This window comes from Mustela nigripes, chromosome 5 (assembly GCF_022355385.1).
Source record: "Mustela nigripes isolate SB6536 chromosome 5, MUSNIG.SB6536, whole genome shotgun sequence".
Taxonomy (NCBI): domain Eukaryota; kingdom Metazoa; phylum Chordata; class Mammalia; order Carnivora; family Mustelidae; genus Mustela; species Mustela nigripes.
In genome coordinates, this window is record NC_081561.1 from 97437632 (window position 1) to 97462389 (window position 24758).

Consider the following 24758-nt stretch of genomic DNA (forward strand, 5'->3'; position numbering starts at 1 on the left):
GACTATTATGAATAAAGCTGACATGAACATTTCTTTTTATGAAGGACCTTTTTTAAAATTAGATTAAAAATTTATTCTCTGTATTCAGCCCATTAATTACTTGTACTTATGCCATAATAGCTCCCATATGCTCACCTTTTCTGCTTAGCTGGAGATAGTATGGTATATTAAAAAGATGTTGAGGGACAGCTGGGTGGCTCATTCAGTTAGGCATATGACTTCAGCTCAAGTCATTATCTCAGGGTTCTGGGATCAAGCCTGTTTTGGGCTCCCTGCTCAGTGGGGAGTCTGCTTCTCCCTTCCCCACTGTCCTCCCTGCCAGCAGGTTCATTCTGTCTCTGTCTCTCTCTCTCAAATAAATAAAATATTTTAAAAAATAAAAAATAAGTAAAAAGATGTTGCACTAGAAAGTCCAACAAGAAATGTCCTAATCTTGGTGTTCTTGTGGTCTTGAGTGAACATTCTGTTTTCTTCTTATCCCTCTTTAATACTCATTGTATGGAAACTGCTTTTTATGTCTAAGTCTAACAAAGTAATTTAATCTTCATAGGAGTGATAACTAAAACTTGGCTGCTCTGGACTAGAGTAGCTTCTCTGTAACCTCAGATATTAGAGAAGCTTTTAGTTTCTCTTCTTTGTCTGGAGGCTAAGTCTATGTTTCTAGATGTGCGAGTGAATCAGTATTTCTGTGTGGCAAAGTTAACGCATTTTCAGAGATTACATAATAACAGCATTCTTTTCACCCATGTAATTTCATCCTTTTTTTTTTTTTTTAAAGATTTTATTTATTTGACAGACAGAGATCACAAGTAGGCAGAAAGGCAGGCAGAGAGAGGGGCAGGGGAAGCTCCATCCCAGGACCCTGAGATCATGACCTGGGCTGAAGGCAGAGGCTTTAACCCACTGAGCCACCCAGGCGCCCCTAATTTTATCTTTTTAAAGTGTGTCACATGGTTTTGTCTTTTGTAATGTGATTCATTCATCCAGTAAACATTTTTCAAGCCCTTATTAGCTTGTGCAGTTTCTAGACACTGGGAAAATACGTGGCTAAAACATGACTTCTGCTCTTTCAGAGCTGACTGTATAATGGGATGAAACAGATCAGTACAAATAATAACAGTAAATAAAATGAGGTGCTAATAGAAGTACAGATAAAATACTGTGGAAGCTCCAAACACTGTTTATGCATGCTTAGCGTGAGGCAGACATAGCTTAACAAAGAATAGTTTGAATTTACTTAGATAAATAGGGAGGGCTTTACTTGTGGAGACAATAGCAATATATGTAAGAGGATGAAAGGAAAAACACTGGAAAAATACATCCCTTTGAAGTACAGTTTGTTTGGAAGACTGGAACATCAGCACAAACATGCTGTGTGAAGAGCTTTGGTTCTGAATTTTTTCCTTAGTTACTAGATTCATTGAGCTATTTTAAGCATTAGAATGATAGTCATATTTTTTTTTTAGATCACTTTGGCAGTAGTGGGAAAGGATTTAAACCAAGCTCATTTGGAGTGAGGAAAATCAATTTGGCAAGAGCTAAGTATCTGAAATGTAGTGGCAGTGATGTTCGAGAGGAAGAAAGAATTTAAGAGCTGTTAATAGAATTCCTTGAATGTGAGGAAGGAGGCACAAGGAGAAGTCAACTGTTACTTAGATTTCAGCTTTGATGTCCAGGAAAGTAAAGGTGTTTGAACGGGCAAAGGCTGAGAAAGTACAATGCACTTAGTGCAACTCTATGTGATTATAATAACAAGAATAATGATATAGTCTTCTTAACACAGTATTGTATATCAAACTCAAATATTACATAATGTTGATTTCTATGTGCAGGTAATCTTATTTAAAAAAATTAAAAGATAGGATATTGAAGATAGGAATATGGAAATATTTAACAAATTTGGGATTATACAGGTAGAACATTTTGGTTTGTAGATTCATTAACATGTTTTAGAAACATACATTATCTTCTTGCATACTTAAATCTTTACTGATAAAATCAGATTGTAATAAATACTGTCCCGTTTTTGTTGCTCACTTAAAAATTCTAATTATATCCCTAATGAAAATTAAATTTACATTGAAAAGTAATGAGGAAAATCCTTTCGTATTTCTTGAACATAAAAAACCATTAGTTTAGTTTCCTTCATCTAAACAGTTGTAGCCAGTGTTTGAATTAAAATTTTTTCTCATTACTAAGTATTATTATTTTTTATTTTAGGGAAGGATAGGCAAAGGGAGAGTTTGTCACAGGGCTCAATTTCACGATCCTGAGATCATGACCTGAGCCAAAACTAATAAGAGTTGGATGCTTATCCTACAGAGCCATTCACATGACCCTTTCATTACTAATCTAAGAAGAATAACTAACTTACAAAAAATTGTGTGTGTGTTTGTGTGTGTGTGTGTGAGAGAGAGAGATTGATTCCGTTGATTGATTCAGTGTGAAAAGTACTTCTGCTGCCTTAGTAACAGAATAGCCTGAGGAGAATATTGGTACTCTTGACAAAAGTGGTCTAGTGTGTGAGGAGATCTGGTGAGGAATGAAAAGTAGAGTAGAGCTACCAGAACAGGGCTGCAACGTAAAGTTCTGGTTATTCTTTTATTAATAGTATTTTTACTGAAGTATGGTTGACGTAAAATATCACAATAGTTTCAGGTGTACAACGTAGTGATTCGACAACTCTGTAAATTATGCTGTGCTCACCACAAGTGTATCTACCATCTGTCACCATACAACACAATTAAAGTTACATTGACTGTTTCTTATGCTTTGCCTTTTATCCTTGTGATTTATTCATTCCATAACTGGAAGCCTGTATCCTTAGTTCTTTTGACTCATTTTGCCCTCCCTTGCCCCTCTTGGCCACCATCAGTTTATGAGTCTGTTTCTGCTGTTTGTTTGATTGATTTTTTTTTTTTTAGATTCCACACGTAAGTGAAATTATGAAGTCTTTCTGTTTGATTTATTTTGCTTAGCACTATATCCTCTAGGTCTGTATTGTCACTGAATGGCAAAATTTCCTTTTTGTGTGTGTGTATGTGTGTTTTTGTAAACATAGTAGTGGATAAATCATTTCAAATTCAATTTTAAAAATAATTCTTTGGGTAAATACCCAGTAGTGGAATTACTGGGTCTTGTGGTATTTCTTCTTTTTAATTTTTTGAGGAACCTCCATACTGTTTTTCATAGGGGCTATACCAGTTTATATTCCCATTCATAGGGAGCAAGGATTCCCTTTCCTCCACATCTTCATCAACACTTGCTATTTCTTGTCTTTTTGATTAGCCATTCTAACTGGCATGTGAGGTGCTATCTCATCATGGTTTTGTTTGCATTTTCCTGATTATTAGTAATGTTGATTCATCTTCTCATGTGTTTGTCTTTGGAAAAATGTCTTTTCAGATCCTCTGCTCATTTTTTATCTGGATTATTTGTCTTTTTGATTTTGAGTTGTATGAGTTCTTTATATGTTTTGGATATTAATCCCCTATCAAATAATATTATTTACAGATATCTTCTTCTATTCGGTAGGTTTCTTTTTCATTTTCTTGATGGTTTCATTTGCTGTGCACAAGCTTTTATAGTCCTGGGGTACCTGGGTGGCTCAGTGGGTTGAGAGTTTGCCTTCAGCTCAGGTCTTGATTCCATGGTCCTGGGATCAAGCCCTGCATTGGGCTCCCTGCTCAATGAGGAACCTGCTTCTCCCATTCCTTCTGCCCTTCCCTGTTTGCACTCACTCTCACACATTTTCTATCTCTCTCTCTCTCTCTCTCAATAAATAATAAAAATAAATCTTAAAAAAACAAAGTCCCCTTAACATTTCTTGTAAGGTAGTTTAGTGATGATGAACTTCTTTAACTTGTGTTTGTCTTGGAAACTCTTTAGCTTTCCTTTAATTCTGAACATGTAGCTTACCTAGTAAAGTATTCTTGGTTGTGGGTTTTTCCCTTTCATCACTTCGAATATAATCATACTACTCCCTTCTGGTCAGCAAAGTTTCTGCTGAAAAATCAGCTGGTAGCCTTAATGTGGTTTCCCTCTTACGTAACTATTTGTTTTTTCTCCTGCTGTTTTTAAGATTTTCACTTTATCTTTAATCTTTGAGATCTTATTATCTGTTTTGGTATGGACCTCTCTGGCTTCAACTTGTTTGGGGTTCTCTCTCTCTCTGCTTCTTTACCTGGATATCTGTTTCCTTCCCTAAGTTAGGGAGGTTTTCAGTCACTATTTCTTTAATTAAATTATCTGCCCCTTTTTCTTCCTTCCTTGGGACCCATATAATATGAATGTTAATTATACTTGATGTTAATATACTTGATGTTGTCCCAGAGATTTCTTAACCTGTCCTTTTTTGTTTGTTTGTTTTACTGTTCAGCGTGGGTAGTTTGCATTATCATATCTTCCAGATTGTTCATCCGTTCTCCTGCATTCTCTAATTTGATGTTGATTCCCTCTAATGTATTTTTAATTTCGACTTTTGTATTCTTCAGCTCTGATTGGCTCTTTTTAAATTTTTTATCTCTATGTCAGAGTTGTTGTTTTGTTCATCTGCTCTTTCATGTCCAGTGAGCCTCTTTATGACCACTACTTTGAATTTTTTTTTTTTTACTTTGAATTCTTCATTGGGCAAATCATGTATCTCCATTTCATTTAGTTCTTTTTCTGAGGTTTTGTCTTACTTCTTTTGTTTGGAACATATCTCACTGTGTTCTCATTTTTCTGACTCTCTGTTTGTTTCTTTGTATTGGGTAGGTCACCTACTTCTGATCTTGAAAGCAGTGGTATTATATAGAAGGCATCCTATGAGGTTGGGTAGCACATTAACCCCAGTCACTAGAAACGGGTCCTCCAGGGGTATCCCCTGTATAGGTTGTGTGTACACCTTCCTGTTGTGACAAAGCCATGACTTTTGTGGGTATACTGGTGAGCAGGTCTGGCTGTGGCTGTGGTGGCCTTGCTGATGGGTAGGGTTAGCTCTTGGCACACCTGGCTGAGAGGTACAGCTGCAACTGCTGTGAGTCTGCTTGTAGGAGAGGCACTGTCCCTGACAGTGCTCACTGGGTGGGGTGTTGTGGCAGGTGCTTTGCAGGCACACATGGGGTTTGGCTGCTTGAGTCAGGGCAAATGCTGGGGAGGAGTAAGCAGTGCACTATAGTAAGATAGATAGTATTATAACTGGCACCTCCAAGTGTCTGGTCAAGCTAGACTGAAGCACAAGAAAAATGGTGTTTCCCAGTATTTTTATTTTTGGAGAAACCTCCTATATATCCCTGGTCCTTCCATACCTGCCCTAAACTTAGTCAGTGAATCTCTTTCATGTATAACCCAGGTACTTTTCAAAGTGCTAAGTGATATAATGCACTAGCTCTTTAAGAGCAGAGTCTTTTTTACTTACAGTCCACCAGCTTTCACAGAGTTAAGGCCTACTGATTTTCAAAGTTCTTGGAGTTAATCCTTGCTGATTTTCAAAGCTAGGTGTTATGGTGGCTTGTCTTCTTGGTTGGATTCCCAGAGTTAGGGTGCCTAACTTGATCCCCTCACTCCTCAATGAGAACTAATATCCCACCCACTTTGGGGTTGCCTGTGGGGGATTTTGTTCCAGACTGCACTGCTGGCCCTCATACCCTTCCTTTTCAATGTGCCTTTTCCTTTATTTTTTTTTTAAACTGTGGAAGATCTGTTCTGGTAATCTTAAAGTCATTTTCAGAGTGAGATGTATTGTATGTAGTTGTTGTCTTGGTGCCTGAGGGAAGAAGTGAGTTCCAGATCCTCTAACTCAGCCATCTCTCCTTGTTTCCAAGTTTTGGTTATTCTTCATTATATACATTGTGAAATATTATTTTAACCAAAACGTAAGAATTTTATAATATAAATTAGCATTGTTTATAAGCAAAGATCATGAGGAATTTATTAAATTTGATTTCAGTACTTTTGTTTTTTCCTCCTTCCTTTAGATCGTGTAATGAAGAAAGCTGAAGAGTCTGAATCACACCTGGAGTCTGAAATTAAAAGGAAGGTACCACAGAAACGTCCCAGTAGCACATATCAGTCTCCACCTGCTCTGTCTCCTGCTTCAAAAAAATGTTTAACTGATTTAGAGGTGGGTGGAGAAATTACTCTTGTTAATCAGTTGATATTTTTATCAATATTACTTTTAGTACTTACTAAATTATAGGTGATCTTTTCTTAAAAGGACTAGAGAAGACCTAGAAAAGTTATTTAAGCAAACTTTTCTGCCTTCGTTATGTCATTTTTTTTCACTATCCAAAATGTAGAATACTTGTCTTCTGAAAACAATTGATCATTGCCTTCCTGCAACATACTTCAAATAATAGCTCTCAACCAGAAATATTTGGAAATAATTTAAAATTTACAAAAAATTGAAGAAATAACAAAAAGACTGTCCATATACTCTTCTATTAGATTCTCCAGTTTTCCACATCTGATATATTGCTTTCCCTGCCTTCCTTCCCCCTTACCTCTGTGGTGTGGTGTGGTGTGGTGTGGTGTGGTGTGGTGTGGTGTGGTATGGTGCGGGGTGTGTGTGTGTGTGTGTGTATGTTTCTGCTCCATTTGAGTATAAGTAACAGACATGATGCCCATTTAACACTTAATGCTTTAGTGCATGTTTCCTTAAAAAAGGCAGGGGGTAGAGAGGAGGCATTTTCTTACCTAATCATAGTGCAACTGTCAAAATTTTTAAGTTAACATAGATCCAAAATTACTGTCTTATCCACAAACCCCATTCAAATTTCACCTAATTAATTTCCTTTTTCACAACAGGATCCGGTTCAGGATTGTGTTATATTTAATTGTATGATCTTTAGTCTTCCTTAATCTGGAATAATTCCTTAGTCTTTCCATGTCTTTCATCACCTTGATATTATGGAAAGTATGTTTCTTCATGATTTCTTCATCCATTTTTCAGGAATTCTCTGAATTGATTCTGTAATCTTACCATTACATCATATCAGAATGCATACAATGTTGATTTTCCACATTATAACTTTTATATTAAGATGTACTTTCCTAGATTTGTCCACTGTAAAGTTAATTAGTGGGTATTTCTTATTTATTAATAAGGTGAATTAGTGTAAGGTAAGGCATTCTACCAGTAGCTCATGAATTAAGGATGAGCTACTATAAGGTAGAGGGTTTTCTTATTTTATCTTTACTTAATGTATTCCTTTATATCAGCACAGATGTATAGATTCCTTTTTTTTTTAATTGAAGTGTAGTTGACACAACATGGATTCTTACTCAAAAAAGTTACGTTCTGTCTCTGTTATTATTTTGATGCTTAAATTGTTACAGTCTTGTCCCCTGGGAAGTTATTTAAGCTGTCTCCTTTTTCTTTTTGACACATCCACATCATTCTTTGAGTACTGCCCTTAATTTTTGATGTAACCAGATGGTCTAGACTTCTTTGTATTTTCTTTGTCTCAGTTTTATAGTCATTCATTTCTCCAAGGACCCATTGTTCCTATTAGGTTATGCTCATTGCTACTTGGTATCAGGTTTATAGGCCCTCTCAGTGGACAGAACTAGTAAGTATATGTGTGTTTATATGTTAGTATTTAGTACATGTTAAAATCCATGAATTTATCTGGAGCTGCCTTGAGATTGAGTTGGGGGGGAGCCCTCCCTGCCAAAATAATAAAATAAAATTCATGAATTCATACTGATAATTCCTATTCTAGTCTAAAATCACAGTGTTTATCTTAGTCTTTACCACTTTTCATGTTTGTAACTTCCTTCTCTGACTGAGAAACCTGACTTCCATCATGTCTAGTGTATTTACTTATTGATTTTAGTTGCTTTTTATTGGATTATTTTCCTGACATACCAGCCTAAGCTAGGCTTAGGCTGTACTGGCATTTCCGCACTATCTTGCCCACTGCTTGATTCAGGTGAAGAAGAGAGAGAAAAGACAAAAGCTTTTCCCCAAGACACACCATCCTTCCCTAGGGATGCAAGCAGAAAACCTCAGAATATTTTTAACATCCAAAATAAATCTTCCTTTTACTTTTCACTTGCATGCCAGTTGTGCTTATTCTGTTCTTAGTGAACATAAAGAATTGATTCTAGCCACCCTCTATGTAATTTTTAATTCTTAGACAAGATTAGTGGGGTATTTTTCTCCACATGTAGTCTATGAAATGCTACGCTTTGTGCTGCTTAAGGAAACACAGTCTTTGATATTTGATGAGATTTTGCATATTAAGACTCTGCTAAAAATGATGTCTCAGTGGTTTTCAATAGAGACAGGCTCATTCTTACTAAGTGTAATTGGTTATTATTTATGTATAAAGCCTAGCAGATAATATGTATTAGTGATTTGGGTTTACTTTAGTTTGTAAAAGTCTACCTACCAACAGGGGGAAAATGAGTCTTTAATTAGTCTTTATGTTCCAAAAGAAATTATATCTAACATGAAATTGTTATGGAAAAATACAACTTTATACACACTTCACTAAAGGTAATTGTGCAGTATTGAGATTCTGGTTTTGAGATCACTACATTGATAAAATTCTGAAACTCTAGTTTTTATCATGGAAAATTTAACATATATCTGATTCAGTTAACCTGCATTTTGTTTTTAATTGTTGAAAGTAGTTCCAAGGTATGTGTTTCTTAGCTGATGGAAGGCATATGATAGTAGCTCACAGTGTATTTCATTATGTATTTTAATATCAGAAACCTTAATAGTATGTGCTTTTTCTATTTAATATCAATTTTATAAAAGGAAATATTTGGAATTATTACCTTTTCATGAGGTCTGTTCTTAGAAATATGTCCTATTAATCTATCCTATTAATGTCCTTTTCACAGACAGTGAATAATAGGAGTCCGTCAATACCCAACTTGATCATTTTCATTATGAAAATAATAGAGTTTAGATTTTTTCTTAGAAAATTAGGTGTTTTAGTGCAGGGTGGTATGTAAATGGAGGCTACTCCTTTATTTATGAGTTTGCCTTTTAGGTGCAGTGGAACATGGCCAACCATTTGCAGTTCATCAGTGAATAATTGCATTATTTCATTAATATACAGTTGACCCTTCAGCAACACAGGAGTTAGAAGTACTGATCCCCTGAACAGTTAAAAATATTCATACAACTTTCAACTCCCCCAAAACTTTATTAATAATCTACTGTTGACTGGAAGCCTTATCACCAACAAAAGCAACTAACACATATTTTGCATGTTATATTATATACTGTATTCTTACTATAAAGTAACTTAGAGAAAAGAACATGTTAAAATCATAAGAAGGAGAAAATGCGTTTATAGTACTGCACTGTATTTATTAAAAAAAAATCATCATGTAAGTAGACCTGTGCAGTTCAAACCTGTGTTGTTTAAGGTTTAACTGTACTATTAATTTTTTGCCTTATGATGATGGGCTAAAATTTCGGAGTTAGATAATCTGTCCCATATTTGTGCCTAACCGGTTGTTTGCATACTTTGCCTGCTAACTATGTGTCCTAAATACACGGGGCCTATCAGAAGTCCTATGAGAAAAATAAATTCCTTAGACCTAGACTCTACCAGTAGTATAACTGAATTCTGCTATGTACTGGCAGAGAAAGAATGTTTTCTTTTTCTTTTTCTTTTTTTTTTTTTAATTCACCTTTGCTAAGATAGTGAGCTGATGTTCTACTAAGTTCAACTTTGCCTTGGTTGAAGCTTGGTTTCATTCTTTGTTGTTATCTGGGGTAGATTCTTGAATAGGTAGCATGATATAATAGAACGGCTTTGTTGTGGGTCATGTAGGACAAGGTAAATAATTTTTGTCAGTTTTCCCATCTTTAAAACAAGGAGATAAGATAGTATGCTGGGTTTTAGACTTTTTTCTACATATTTTTTAGTTAAAAATTTACATAGAATAAAATGTGTAGAACTTAAGCATTTAGCTCAATGAATTTTGAAATTTATGTTTACACAAGTGATCATATATAACTACCATTTAAGGTCAATGCTGCAACTGCTTGATGATTTCTGTCACCTAAAAGACTTTATTAAACAACTGTGTATTCTCTTATGTATTTTTAAGTTGACATTCAGCATTTTTTGTTTCAAGTATAAATGGTTACATTGGGTGTAATAGTTGACACAATGAAAGGAGTAACATTTTAAAATAGAGTAGTTAACTCACTTCGTATATGGATCTGGTAGCATCCAAATACTATAGCACTTAATAATTACAGTCTCTATCATCTCACTGCTAGAAGTATTTATCCACTTATTTCCTATGATATAAGGCTTGAAGTGTTTAAAAAAATTTCTTTTTGATTGAGTTATTTTGATTATTAATAGTAGACTTTGATTAAAACTATGTTATAGTTTGATAAGTACCTATTTGACATAAAAAGTAAAATTATTAGAAATGTCTTAATTAGAGACAGTGACTGTTTTTCTCAATTCCTATGTCCTTGAATAAAGATTATGTTGCATATTCAGACAAGATTCAACATCTCTTCGTGTTTTTCCTTATAGTCTTAGTGCTAAAGTACCTTTTTCATGTAAATAAGTACATGAGTCTGAAAAGAATCCTTGAACTCCTAAATTATATGCCCCAAATCACAGGAAGCTCTACCATCAAAAATATTTTTAATAATCTCACAATTGTAACCTAGATTTAGGCCATCCTTAAAATATTTTTGAAGCACTGTCTTAAAAAATCAGTTGTCTTGTAAAAGTTTTTGTTAAACAGTATTTAGAACTGATTTTATCCAACATTTAAAATTGTCCTTTTGTTTGGTTTCGTGGTTTTTATACTCCAGAGCAGTATGCCATTTTAGTATTTCAAATGGAAGTTGGGCTTTTTTTAAAACTATGAGAACAGTTCTGGCAGGAGATAATTTTCCGTCAGAGGCATAGTCAAGTCAGATTTTGGAATGATATGTGGAAATTGAGGATTTAGATATTTAAGATTATTTATGCTTTGTATAACATAGAAAATCCTTATGTAGCCATTAAGAAGTATGCATGGCCCATTGTGAAGACTGTTGGACTAGATGGTCCCAAAAATTCCTTCCAGCATCCTGATGCTAAATCCCAAGTAACATGATGTATTTCATATTTAGCATTTTGTGGTAGCCTTGGTGATAATGATGGGGAGTAAGAGACTTAATTTTGAGATCTTACTTTTTATTCCATGATGTTGAAATAAAATGCCAAAGTCTTTTTTTTTTTTTTTTTATTCTTTTGGAACTTAAGGTTTCTAAACAGTGTGGATATTGTCCAAAATGTGGAAAAGAAAAGGAAAATCAGACCAAATGCCAAAGTTGTGGTATTCTTTTTCCTAAGGATTTGCAAAGAAATTGCAGACAAGCTATAACTTTGAGTGAATCTTCTGGACCATTATTAAGAACATCAATTCATCAGAATTCTGGAGGACAGAAGTCACAAAACACAGCATTATCATCCAAGAAGTTTTATGGCAACAGTGTGGGAAAGATTCCAGTTGATATTATTGTGAATTGTGATGATAGTAGACAGAATTATTTACAGACTAATGGGAAAGTCATTTTATCTAGGGCAAAAGTAGCCAAAATCACAAACCTGAAAGAAAGGAAAACAAGCCTGTCAGACCTAAATGATCCAAGTAAGTATTTTACTCCCTTTAGTCATACTTATATCAATCCAGTATTTTTTACATATATTTTTAATGTGAGCATGAGCATATTTGAGAAGCGTAGTTTTAATAGGTATCTCTTGTGTCAGTTAGTAACATGTTTTTTGGGTAGATGATTAAAACTGTCCATGTAGTTGGAAAATAACTGACTTTGTTCTCATCCTGTCCATCTTAAATAGTTAAAAAAAGAAAAGCACAGACCTTGGCCCCAATTAATCATAGATCAAATGCCAAATTATGCCCAACTTTCTAACTTTGGTTTGGTTAATTTAATCTCTCTGATTTGTAAATGGATTATTTTCTGCCTGACAGTGTTTTTGAGGAAGTAAATAAAATTTAAACTGCCTAGCATAGCCCAGTAAATAAAATATTTGATACATGGAAAGGACTCAGTGAAAATTAGTTCCCTTTTACTCTTACCTTTACTCTTCCCCTAAATCTTTTTCCTGCCTTTAGACAAAGGTATATATATATATGTGCATATGAAATGCAGTCCTGTTTGTAATAAATAGCCAAAGTCTGGCATCAGAAAGTAGTTGTATAAACTATAGCATACAGAGCTGTAAAGGAGAGAAAGATCTCACTTAATATTCTGTAGAGTGATTTCTAAGATCTTTAATAACATGAATAAAAGCAAGATACAGATCAGAGTGAGTATGTGCTGCCCTTTGTTTGTGAAGGGCAAGAGAATGAATATAAGGATTTTTTTTAATGGAAAGATATGTTAAAAAGTAGTTGGTGAGAACTAATTTTAAAAAGTAGTTGGTTAAAAGGGAGTAAACAATGTAGGAATTAGGGATAGATGTTAGATATTTCCAAACAAACTCTTTTTTTTGTAGATTTTACTTTGGAGCCATGTTTTATATGATTTATATGTTTTAAATGTTTTATATGATTATAAAACAAAATTAAATTGGAAGTTTAAGAAAAATCAAAACCAAGATGAAACTAATGAACCTATTTATATATCTAGTTGGTGGCTTGAACACACAGAATTATTTCGAATGAATTTAAATTAATACTGTGGCTATACATTCCTAATGTGATACATTTTAAGGTTAAGTAGAACTGCAAAGAAATCCTAAATGTACTTAGTAATATTGTTAGTAATAATACTGGTATGTTACTTTTAAACACATATATTGATAAAGCAAATAAGCAATTGTATTATATATATGAAACTAAGATTTTCAGTTTTAAAGAATTGAAAAGTAAAATCAGAGAAGTAAAAATTATATAATTTTAAATTCAAATTGGAGATAATAGTGTGAGATTATTATAATGTATTCTCTTAAATATAATTGAACAATCCTAGTTCCCATATTTGTGTTTTTGAATACCATTTCTCACTAAAAAAAAACTAGAACCTCCAGAGAAATGGCTGACTCCAAGTCCAGAGCAGGAGTCTGTTTAATAGATCTAGATCATCTTCTCACATCAGGAAGCATTGGAAACAGTCAAAAACGACTGTGGACATGTGAAAAGGACACAGGAGCTAAGAAGAAAGGGCTCCTACTGACCAATAATGGGACTATTTAGGTCACAAAAGGTATCGTGACTACTGTCTGTCAAATATGAAATTTGAAAATAAAATGAAAATTGGAAATATGTCAAATATATTAAAATTAATTAGCTCATAATGGTGTCCCCTTTGGTCTCCCAAAAGAAGAAAAGCTCTCCCTTGGTTACCTTTGGAGGTTGCTTAGATTCCAAATCATTACTTTAAAAACGGTTAAATAAAAGGGGATAAAATTAACCTGGGAAATATGTCAAGCTCTATTTTAATTTGATTCAGTGTAAAAACCTTAGCTCATACCAGTATATTAGCTTATTTTTCAAAAAGAACTCAGAGGTTCCTGGGTTGTTTAGTTGATCAAGTTTCCAAGTCTTGGTTTTGATTCAGGTCATGATCTCAGTCAAGGTCATGAACTTGAACCTGACATCAGGCTCCACGCTCAGAGTCTGCTTGAGATTTTCTCTGTCTCCCCCTGCCCTTCCACTTGTGCTCGCTCACTCTCAGATAAATAAATAAATCTTAAGGGGAAAAAGAAGAGAACTCCATTTAAGAAATGATTACTCTGTGATGAGTGTCCAACCAACATTCGGTTATGTTGGTGTTGGTATTTGATGAATATTTTATGATGCATTTTAATGTTATACCAGTACAATATTAAATATTGTTAATGTCATTTGAATCTTTTCTAATGATGAGGTTTTTACATTTTAATGATTAGATATGAAGAAAGCTCTCACTAGGTAGTCACTGGGTACTATTACTGAGCCAAATGTTGTATAAGAAACTTACCATCCAGAGGAGATTTCTAGGATGAGAGAACTGGAAGTAAATAAGGCTAAGGTGATAAGAAAAAAACTAAATTTATGTGGTTTTGAGGTCCTCAAGTGGTTTACTATTTAAATCTTAACCTAGGACCATATCAGTCATGAATTAAAACCATAAAGCATAAATTTTCCCTCCCCTCCTCAAAAAAGGGGAAAAAAATGAAGACTAAGTATTTCCCATTAAAACATAGAGAAAAAATGTTTTAAGAACATTTTGTATTAACAATAAAAAATAACTTTTATTGAATACTATATACCTTACTTTCTGATAAAGGTATATTCACTAACCAATTTTGGTTTTTATAATCATGTGAGGTAGGCATGAATATATCCCATTTTATAAATGAGGCAGCCTAGGCTTAAGGAGATTAACTTCTTGATATTATATACTTAAGGACTGTTGGAGGTTAGATTTTAATAAAACAAGTTTTTCTGGTTTTAAAGTCTTCTTTCCTTATCTACTTAATCATTAAATTTATATTCCTATTAAAGTAGTTTATTGTAATGAAACTAATATTAGGTCCTGGGTGGTCAAATAAATAAAATATACAGTGTCTCAAGCAGTGCTGATAAGTTCAGTGTAGAAAAGTGAAGCAAGGTCCAAGGAATAGAGAGTGATAATTGTTAGGTGTCAAGATGAGGAAGGGTGCTATTTTGGTGGTAAAGGTAAAGGGTGCTAGATAGGTGGTAAAATAGACATCTTTGATAAAGTAACTTTTGAAGAGCCCCCGAATGAAGTAAGGAGAAGGGTGTGGTAAGAATGAAGTAAGAAGGATCTATAGGAACAAGATGGAGTATAAGCACAAAGATCTTGTATTAATTAATGTGCTTGGTTTGCCATTACAGAATACTGTAGACTGAGTAGCTTAAACAACAGATATTTATTTTCTCACGTTTCTGGAAGCTGGAAGTCCAAGATTAAGGTGCCATCACTTTGTAGACAGCCACCTCCTCACAGTGTCTTTACATGGCCTTTCTTCTATGCTTGCATGGAGAAATTCTGCATTTCTTCTTACTATAAGTACACCAGTCCTATTAGATTAAGGCTACACTTTTATGACCTCATTTAACATTTATTACCTTCTTACCAGCTATATCTCCAAATACAGTAACAGGGGGGTTAGAGCTTTAACGTATGAATTTTGAGGGGACACAACTTGTCCATCATAGATGCTGATGCAGAATCTTATGTATCACATAGAATGTATTCTATATATAGAATGAAATCAGCTATGAGAACAAGATTTTTAAGTATATGGTGTCTTTGCACACTTTCTGTTTGCTTTGCAAGTATGGTGTCATTGAGCACAATCCTCATTTATTTTAAGTTATTAAAACAAGAACTATGTAGTATAATTCTATCTGCTAAAGCATTGGGCCTTTAAATGGATTTTTTTTTATAGTGGATATAGAGGTTTTTAGTGTCTCTGAAGCACCATAAAAAATATATATATCAATAGAAGAGTTTGCTTCCCCTTTCATATGTATGTTTCTGTATTTTTTTTGTAAATAAATGATGCAGTTCATGAACTTGTAAGCTTTTTTAAACATGTAAGCTTTTGCTTACATATGTCAGGCACTGTGCTAAAACCTTTTATGTATTAAATCATTTGTTCTTGTGACAATTCTTTGAAATAGGTGCCATATTTGACCCTAATTTTACAGAGAATAGAAACTGAGCTAAATAGTAAATTAAAAAACCCTGACTTTCAAATATGTATAAATCTGCTTAGACCTAGTAATCTGGCTTGTTAGGTTTTTTGTTAATAGTTCTGAAAAGATCCAGTTTATCATTTGCTTCTGAGACTAGGCAGCAAAATAAAAAAGACAAATGGAGTGATGCTGGGATTATGGTGTTCTGGGGCATGTGTATTATTCAAAAAATATTAACTAAACATTTACATGTGGGATTCTAAAAAAGAAAATTGCTTCTACGAGTTATGTGTTCTTCAGTATATGATTTTTGAATTCTTTTTCTTCTCCAGGTGGTTTTTAGACTCAGGAAATATAGCAGTAAACAAGGCAGTGATTCTGCTCTCTCAAGTTTATATGTAGTGGAGAGAGAGCAAATAAACATCAACAACAACAACAAAAAAAAAAACAAAAGAAAATGTATATCATTTGTTGTGAATATGCCAAGTACCTATGCGCTTACTTTAAGTTGGGTAGTCAATCAAAAAGCTATTTGATGACAAAAATGCAAAGTATTAGGAGAATTACAGTCCAGACAAAAAGATGTTGTGAAGTTTGAGGAACAGAATGTAAGTGGATGGTGTGCCTGGAGCAGAAAGAGGGGGAAATGGCATAGTGTAGAATAATTGAAGTAGGTAATGGCCAGATTATGTCCATTTATAAACCGTAATAAGGAGTTAGGGTTTGACTCAAGTGCATTGTGGGTGGCTCTTGGGAGTAATATAAAAATGGGTTTGATAAGACCAATAATGAGTAGAGAGTCTACGAGCAAATTCCCTTCTTAATATCTTCTCATGCCCACATTCATTTACTCCACAGAATTTACTGAGCAGTGCACACAGGTCCACATTGTCCCAAGGACCAATTATGATTTTAGTGATTTCCTGTGTGAAATAAAATTATTTAGTCACATGGAGTTTCAAATACATTTAAATGCATGCCATCTTTTAAACAATTTATATGCATATTATCTTCATTCTTGAGACTTTCTAGAACTCTGAAATAGATCTATGATAAACATTTAAATTTTGCTGTAACTTGTGTATATTTCCTGTGTGGGTGATGGTAATGGACTACAGAATAATTACATGTTTATATATTCAATTTTAAAAAGCCAGTTTCTTATGCTGTCTTCATTTTTAATTGTCTCCAAATTTAATTTTTCATCAGATAGAATGGATTGTATCTTCATTTGTTTTTATTAATCTCAGTTCTGGAAGAGATCTGGAAGAGATCCAAAGCAAATTTGATATCTTTCCCGCTTTGGTATAAATATTTACATATTTAACTGACAGAAATGAAATACCTGAAGTATTTAACATTTTCTTTATAGTAATTTTGTCCAGTGATGATGATGATGATGATGACAATGACAGGACTAACAGAAGAGAAAGCATATCTCCTCAACCTGCTGATTCAGCATGTTCTTCCCCAGCACCATCCACTGGAAAAGTAGAAGCAGCACTAAATGAAAATATCTGTAGAGTAGAGCATGAAATAAGAAGCATTCCAGCAGATTCAGAGTTAAATACAGTTACATTGCCAAGAAAAGCAAGAATGAAAGACCAGGTACTTTTCACATTTATTGACATTTATTCAGATTAAGTCCCCCCTTTGGAATGTAAATACTTTTTTAGAGGGAAATTTAACAATGTCATTAGGAAAAAAAGATAAATTATTCCTTAAGTGGGGCTTAAAATAATTGATTGGAAGATTATTTAAAAGAATATTAAAACATACAAAAATCAATTTAAGTTAAAAGCTTAAAATGTGAAAAATTCAACAAGAAGAAACAATACCAACTTTATAGTGAAATATAAGTATGAAAAGGTATATTTGTATAATCTAGTGGACCAGGGAGAAGTCATTTTTAACTTGGATATATTATACTATGATACTGTTTTGCTGTGTTTTATTTTACATTTTAATACATAAAAATTTCAAAATACTTAGGTGGCAAAAGATAAGAAATTATTTCAGTTAATGGATCTAGAAAGGAATGTTTATAATTTGTAATCTAAAGATAGAAAAAGACAAAAGGGGAAGAAAATTCAAATGAACTTAATAGTTTCAAAATTAATACAAAATTGATTAATATGGACTGCTGGCTAGACTCCAAGGGAAAGGGTGCTTTTCTGTTTTGCAGGTGGAAAAGAAAGTTGTTACAGTCTTTTGGGAACGCAATGATAAGAACATCTATTTAAAATTTTTGAGTGTGTAATGAATGACCAAAATATTCATTCCCTAAACTCAATCTCAAAAGAAACTTCTCACTACAGAGAGGGAATATCTAAGACTGTATATGTAAACGTTATTGGCATTGGCAAACAAATGCAAACACAATCTTGTTTATTAATATGGAAATGGCTGAAGAAATTGTGGTCTGTCTGTACTGTAGAGTGTTATGCAGCCATTGGCTAAGAATTAGAGCTGTATAAATGACTTTTAGGATTTCTATGTGGTATTGGTGGGTAGGAATACCAAGTTACAGAAATATATGCATATTTTCTTATTTTTATAAAAAGAACTTTTTTAAAAAAATACTTTTATGTTAAAAGAAATTACATATGTATATACATATATCTGGAATTGTTACCAGTATAAAAATATGGAAACATACATTTGGTTGTTAAGATGGAAAACAAATGAGGGGCACCTGGTTGGATCAGTGGGTTAAAGCCTCTGCCTTCGGCTCAGGTCATGATCCCAGGGTCCTGGGATCAAGCCCCACATCGGGCTCTCTGCTCAGCAGAGAGTCTGCTTCTCCCTCTCTCTGCCTGTTGCTCTGCCTACTTGTGATCTCTGTCAAATAAATAAAATATTTAAGGAAAAAAAAAAGATGGAAAACAAATGAAAACAAAGTATCTATAATGATATAATGATGATAGAAGAATATGAATTGTTGTTTTTAATATAATTTTGGGAATGCTTTTTCAAGCATTTTAGCCAAGCAAAAATAGTAAATGAAGAGATGAATATATTTTATTGAATGGAAAGTACAGAACAGTTTACCAAAACACCAAAACTGAATTTGATAGATGATGAAGTATTGAAAATGAAATTAAAATATGTTTTGTTAACTGTCAGATTGTTGATAATTTTTAAGTATATAATACTGTTCATTTTAGTTAGTGTTTGAGAAATGGAAAAGTTGAGTGTGTAAATTGGTACAGCTATGTTGGAAGGCAATTTGGCAATACGTACATATACCATGATTCAGCTGCAAAAATGCTTGGAGAATAGTGTGTCATGGGGAAAGGTCAGAGAGAACTCACATGTCCAGTCTTAGGGGGGTTCAATTAAATAAATAATAGATTTCCATATGATGGAATGTGTGGGTGAACAGCTTTCAGACTGGCACACTGAACGATAAGGGATCTTGAATGCTCTTTTAGAGGCTTCTTGGAGGATATGGACCACTCTCAACTGGAGCAGCTCTTAAATTATGTGTTTATTATTTACCTAAATAACATTTCATTTGGAGAAATAATTCTGAAACTAAAGAAAAAAGCTTTTAAACCTCAGTAGGTTTCTATTAATAATTTGGGAAAATATTCATGATTAATCTGTTAATAAGCCTGAAAAAGCAGTTTGCAGTAGTGTGTGTGTGTGTGTGTGTGTGTGTGTGTGTGTGTGTGTGTTTTGTTTTAATACGTGTTTTATGTCATACATCATAGAATGTCTCTAGGGGGACAGTGGGAGAATAATGTCTATCTCTATGCAGGAGATTTTTTTTCTTGCTTTCTATTAAGACCATGTTTTAGTCTTATGATAATAAAATTTTTATCATAATTTCAGTACCATTAAATTATACACTCAAAATAATTTATTATGATTATTTTGCATGTGGAAGTGACTAGAACATAACAGATCAAGTACTTAACATTTTCAAATATATAAAGAAGAATCCTTTTGTAAATAACCATTCCCCTAAATACCTGTTTTCTAAGAATTGCTGATTTAGGGATGCATGGATGGCTTATTCACTTAAGGGGCTGCCTTCTCAGCCCCCCTGCATCAGGCTTCCTGCTCAGCGGGGAGTCTGCTTTTCCTTCTCCCTCTGCCCTTGCTCCCACACCCCCGCTCCACTTGTGGTCTCTTTTGCTCTTACCTGTCTCTCAAATAAATAAATAAAATCTTACCAAAAAAATTGCTGATTTAATCCAAACATTATAACCCCGCACTACCACTATTACTAGCCAGCTTTTTATCTAACATTTTACTGTGCATGAAGAACTGTGCTAAGCTGCTTGAATGCATTACCTCATTTGAATAGAGGCTCTTAATATTTTACAGTTTAGGAAATCAAACCTTAAGGAGTTACTATTGTTTTAAAAGTCAGATAATTAAAAGATGGTATAGCTATGATTTGAACCTAGGCAGTTTGATTCCCAAATTACCATTTCTCAGTGCTGTGCTCCTAATGGAATTTCATGTAATGACTAGGTAAGGTATAGCTGAACGAAATAGGAATGATTTCCTTTATATGAAATTAATAAATATTTATTCCCCTGTTGAAGTAAAATCTTTTGATAATTACATTTTTTATGTTGCATCTTCTTTGCATATGTGTACTTAGTTTTGCAGCCTTGTTTTAGTTGCTTAATTAAGTGAAAATGTTTTTTTCTTTTTCAGTTTGGTAATTCTATTGTCAGCACACCTCTAAAACGTCGTAAAGTGACGTCTCAAGAAACTTTAGTTGATCCTGTATCTTTAAGCTGCCAAAGTTCCTTTGACAGTGTCATTTTAAACTGTCGAAGTATACGAGTAGGAACACTCTTCCGGCTATTAATAGAGCCTGTAATTGTAAGTACATTCTTAAGCTTTTTACTGTACCAATTATGAGATTCAAAATTCCATAGCTAAGGCTAAATATAATATTTTAAAATTTGTAAATTAAAATCTTTAACTTAATAGGATATTAAAAATTATTTTGTTAAGATTTCAAATTGCTCTAAGAGAATATAGACAAGTATAAACAGCTCCTCACAATAAAAGTCAATGGGTAAAAACTTGTAATGTTCAAGGTAGTACATACTCATCACAGAAAGATAATTATTCTTACTAAGTTAGAAAACCAGTATGTTACTGTTTTATTCTCATGCCAGCTCACTCCATGAAAAGAGTATTTCTTTCTTCTTTTTTTTTTTTAAGATTTTATTTATTTATTTGTCAGAGAGAGAGAGACCCTGAGAGAGGGAACACAAGTAGGGGGAGAGGGGGAGGGAGAAGCAGGCTTCTTGCTGAGCAGGGAGCCCGATGCCATAGCTTGATCCCAGGACCCTGGGATCATGACCTTAGCTGAAGACAGATGCTTAATGACTGAGCCACCCAAGCGCCCCAAAAAGAGTATTTTAAAGAACAATGAGAGAAAGAAGGATTCTAAAGCTTTTGGGGCTGCCAAAAAATGTCTCATAGCATTAAGAGTCTTAGAAGTAGATTATTGGAATACATTGCCACCAGAGAGACATTGTGCTTTTGGATTAGTTTGGTGTCCATGAAGCCCAAAGGACTTGTCATACCTGTTAATTCTGCTGCCACCAGTCTAATTCAAATACATATTTTCTATTTGAAATTTTAATACATAACATTTAACCAGCATTAACCAGCCTTTTTAGTCATTTTTCTTTTTTCCAATGTATTCTACACATTATTGGTGGATTAATCTTCCTATAGCACTGCACTTAGTTTGTACCTTTTATTTTATAATGACTTAACTTTATGTCCCCAAATACCTGTTTTCATCTATTCTTTCAAACCCAGTCCCCTAGTATTATTTCTTTTTCTTTTCCTTTCCTTTTTTTTTTTTTTTTTTTTTTTAAGATTTTTTAAAATTTATTTGACAGAGATCACAAGTAGGCAGAGAGGCAGGCAGAGAGAGAGGAAGGGAAGCAGGCTCCTGGCTGAGCAGAGAGCCCGATGCAGGACTGCAATCATGACCTGATCCAAAGGCAGAGGCTTTAACCCACTGACCCACCCAGGTGCCCCCCAGTATTATTTCTTATACATAAAGCAGAGTCTTTAAGAACATATATTGTATTATATATGAAAAGTTATAAGGTAGTTTTATTATTATTTAAATTATGGTAAGTAGTAGTTATTTATTTTCTAGGAGTCATAATTTCGGGGTACAATATGATCGAAGGAAGAAAAAGACCTATAAGTTAGTATAGGAGAAAATGAATTATGGACCTGATTTCTTACTTAGAGCAAAGCTGTATGGGAAGCCTGATTTTTTTTTTTTTTTTTTAAGTCATTAACTCCAGCTTCTCAGCATTAAAAAAAGTACCCCAGTACTGTTGTAACATACATCAAGCTTGTCAGGGATTTATGAAATTTGTTTTGTTACAAGTCCTTATATTATAGATTATCTTTCCTGGTTTCTGTCCATCAACAAAAATATCATTCTAAGTCAAAATACCTCAAAAATTCTCAGGGATCCCCTGTAGGTTTTATGGCTTTTCCCCATATTAACACTGTTATTCAGAACTTTCCAATATCATAAAGTTTTGCTGATAATTTAGACATTTAGTTGAAAGTTGCATTTTTAGTCTTAAGGCTACGTAACAAGAACTGCACTGGGGTGCCTGGCTGGCTCAGTTTGTAAAACATGTGACACTTGATCTAGGATTTAAGGTCTTCTCTCCACGCATCTTAGAGATCGCTTAAAAAAAAAAACCTACATTAAAATTGGAGTGAAACGTTTTTTACATGAAAGTTGCATGTTAGGTTATATATGATCTAGTGAAGGGAACTAACTTCATGAATTTATTTTAAGAAATAAAAGACAAGGGACGCCTGGGTGGCTAAATGGGTTAAAGCCTCTGCTTTCCGGCTCCCATCGTGATCCCAGGGTCCTGGGATCAAGCCGCACATCAGGCTCTCTGCTCTTCCGGGAGCCTGCTTCCCCCTCTCTCTCTGCCTGCCTCTCTGCCTACTTGTGAACTCTATCTTTGTCAAATAAATAAATAAAATCTTTTTTTAATAAAATCTTAGAAAACAAAATTTTTTTTAATTTTAAAAAATAAAGGCAGTATATAGAATATAAAATGTGTTCATACAGGTTTTTTTTTTAAATGCTAACTGAAATATCTCAGCCAATAAATAGTTGTGTTTAAAATGTGGAATATTGTAATCTGTGGTATTAAATTTCCTTGTACCATGGAATTGTTCCAGAGAACATTTATTGATGAAGTATAATTAATTTGTAATTTCTTCAAATAACGTATTAAAAATAAAGATGATTTGGGGCACCTGGGTAGCTAGCCACTTAAGCATCAATTCTTCATTTTGGCCCAGGTCATGATCTCAGGATCATGGGATTGAGCCCTGCATCAAGCTCCAAGCTGGGCATGGAACCTGCTTTGAATTCTCTACCTACCCCCACCACACCTCTCTTCACTCTCTTTCTCTAAAAAAAAATTTTTTTTAAGTAAAAGATGAGGGACACCTGGGTGGCTCAGTTGTTAAGCATCTGCCTTTGGCTCAGGTCATGATCCCAGAGTCTTGGGATCCATACCTGTATTGGGCTCCCTGCTCAGCGGGAAGCCCTGCTTCTCCCTCTCTCACTCCCTCTGCTTGTGTTCCCTTCTTGTTGTGTTTCTGTCTATAAAATAAATAAATAAAAAAATTAAAGATGATTTGACATTTTCTTCCTGAATATAACTTCCTTAGGTTTTATAATGAAATGATTTACCTGCCATGTCATCGTTATTCTCAGATTTTAAATGTTTTATTGTTTTATGTACTTTATCAAATCTCATTTATTATTGGGTAATTTAATTATTTTAAATTCATTCATTGGAAGAATTGATACTATCTAGAAGTGCCAATTTTAAATCTTTTTATTGTGTTTTTATTCTTTTTTTAAAGATTTATTTGAGAGGACAGAGAGCATAAGTGGGGGAGGAGGAGAAGCAGAGGGAGAGGGAGAAGCAGAGTCCTCAGTAAACAGGGAGCCCAATGGCAGGCTCGATTCCAGGACTCTGGGATCATGATGTGAGTCAAAGGCAAGCATGTAAGTCACCCAGGTGCCCCTGTTATGCTAGGTTATATTGTTTTATTCTTAAGTAAGCTCTCTATACACATTGTGGGCTGTACTTAGGACCCTGAGGTCAAGAGTCACATACTCTACCAAGTGGGCTAGCCAATTTTATTTTAAAAGTAGTGCCTTTAAATGTAAATACTTTGTTTTACAGGGAAATTGCTTACATTACTATGAATACCCTATATACTCAAATATAATTCAATTCCTCATTTTTCCAGTGAGAAAATTGAGAAGATCTAAAATGAAGGTTTCACCTAACTTAAATTTAGAAATTCTTGAAGATGATGGTGAAATAGCTTAGTGTCTACTTGTAATTTAGTTACACACAAATTTTTACATGACAGATACTTAGACATGCTTCTTTTTCTTTTTACATCTCATATGCCAGTGTTATTTAAATGCTTCCATTTTAGTGTTTATGTCATCCTTATTGCTGCTTTTTGAGTCATCTGACATAATTTTTAAAGCATATAACTTCAGCTTCCATGTATGTTGGAATGTTCCCAAGCTGCAAGTTAGGTGTCCCCATTTAACATACTATCTTCAGACAGGTTTTAGAAGGTATGTTTTGTGACATGCTAGACTTTGCAGTTGTAATAATTACTAAATTTATTTTATATTTCTTTGCTTCCTTTTTCTACATTGTGAAAATTTTTAAAGAGTTGAAATAATGCTCCTAAAACTCCCAGCTAGATTCTGCCATTAGCATTTTACTAAATTTGCTTTTCATGTATCTGTTAATCTTTCCATATATCAATCCAACTTACTTATTTTTAAGTAGGCTCCACACCCAGTGTTGATCTTGAACTCACAACCGTGAGGTCCAAGAGTTGCATGCTCTACCAAATGAGCCAGGCCAATTATGTCCAAAGTCTAGAGTGTTCAATTAATTAGTTAATTTTTTTTAAATATTTTATTTATTTATTCGACAGAGAGAGATCACAAGTAGGCAGAGAAGCAGGCAGAGAGAGAGAGAGAGAGAGAGAGAGGAGGAAGCAGGCTCACTGCTGAGCACAGAGCCCGATGCGGGACTCGA

At 34.0% G+C, this 24758-nt stretch overlaps 1 protein-coding gene across 7 annotated transcripts in view; it reads left to right on the top strand.

Annotated features, from left to right (window-relative positions):
* SENP6 (SUMO specific peptidase 6) overlaps nt 1–24758 on the top strand; it is a 124672-nt gene that overhangs the window by 61609 nt on the left and 38305 nt on the right. For 4 of the 7 annotated variants that reach the window (XM_059400945.1, XM_059400946.1, XM_059400947.1 and 1 more), the window contains 4 exons: nt 5958–6103; nt 11226–11613; nt 17009–17244; nt 20311–20481. In XM_059400945.1, coding sequence (XP_059256928.1) covers nt 5958–6103; nt 11226–11613; nt 17009–17244; nt 20311–20481 — 941 coding nt within the window. The remainder of the gene's footprint in view (nt 1–5957; nt 6104–11225; nt 11614–17008; nt 17245–20310; nt 20482–24758) is intronic. The other 3 variants (XM_059400948.1, XM_059400949.1, XM_059400951.1) reach the window with 2 other exon arrangements.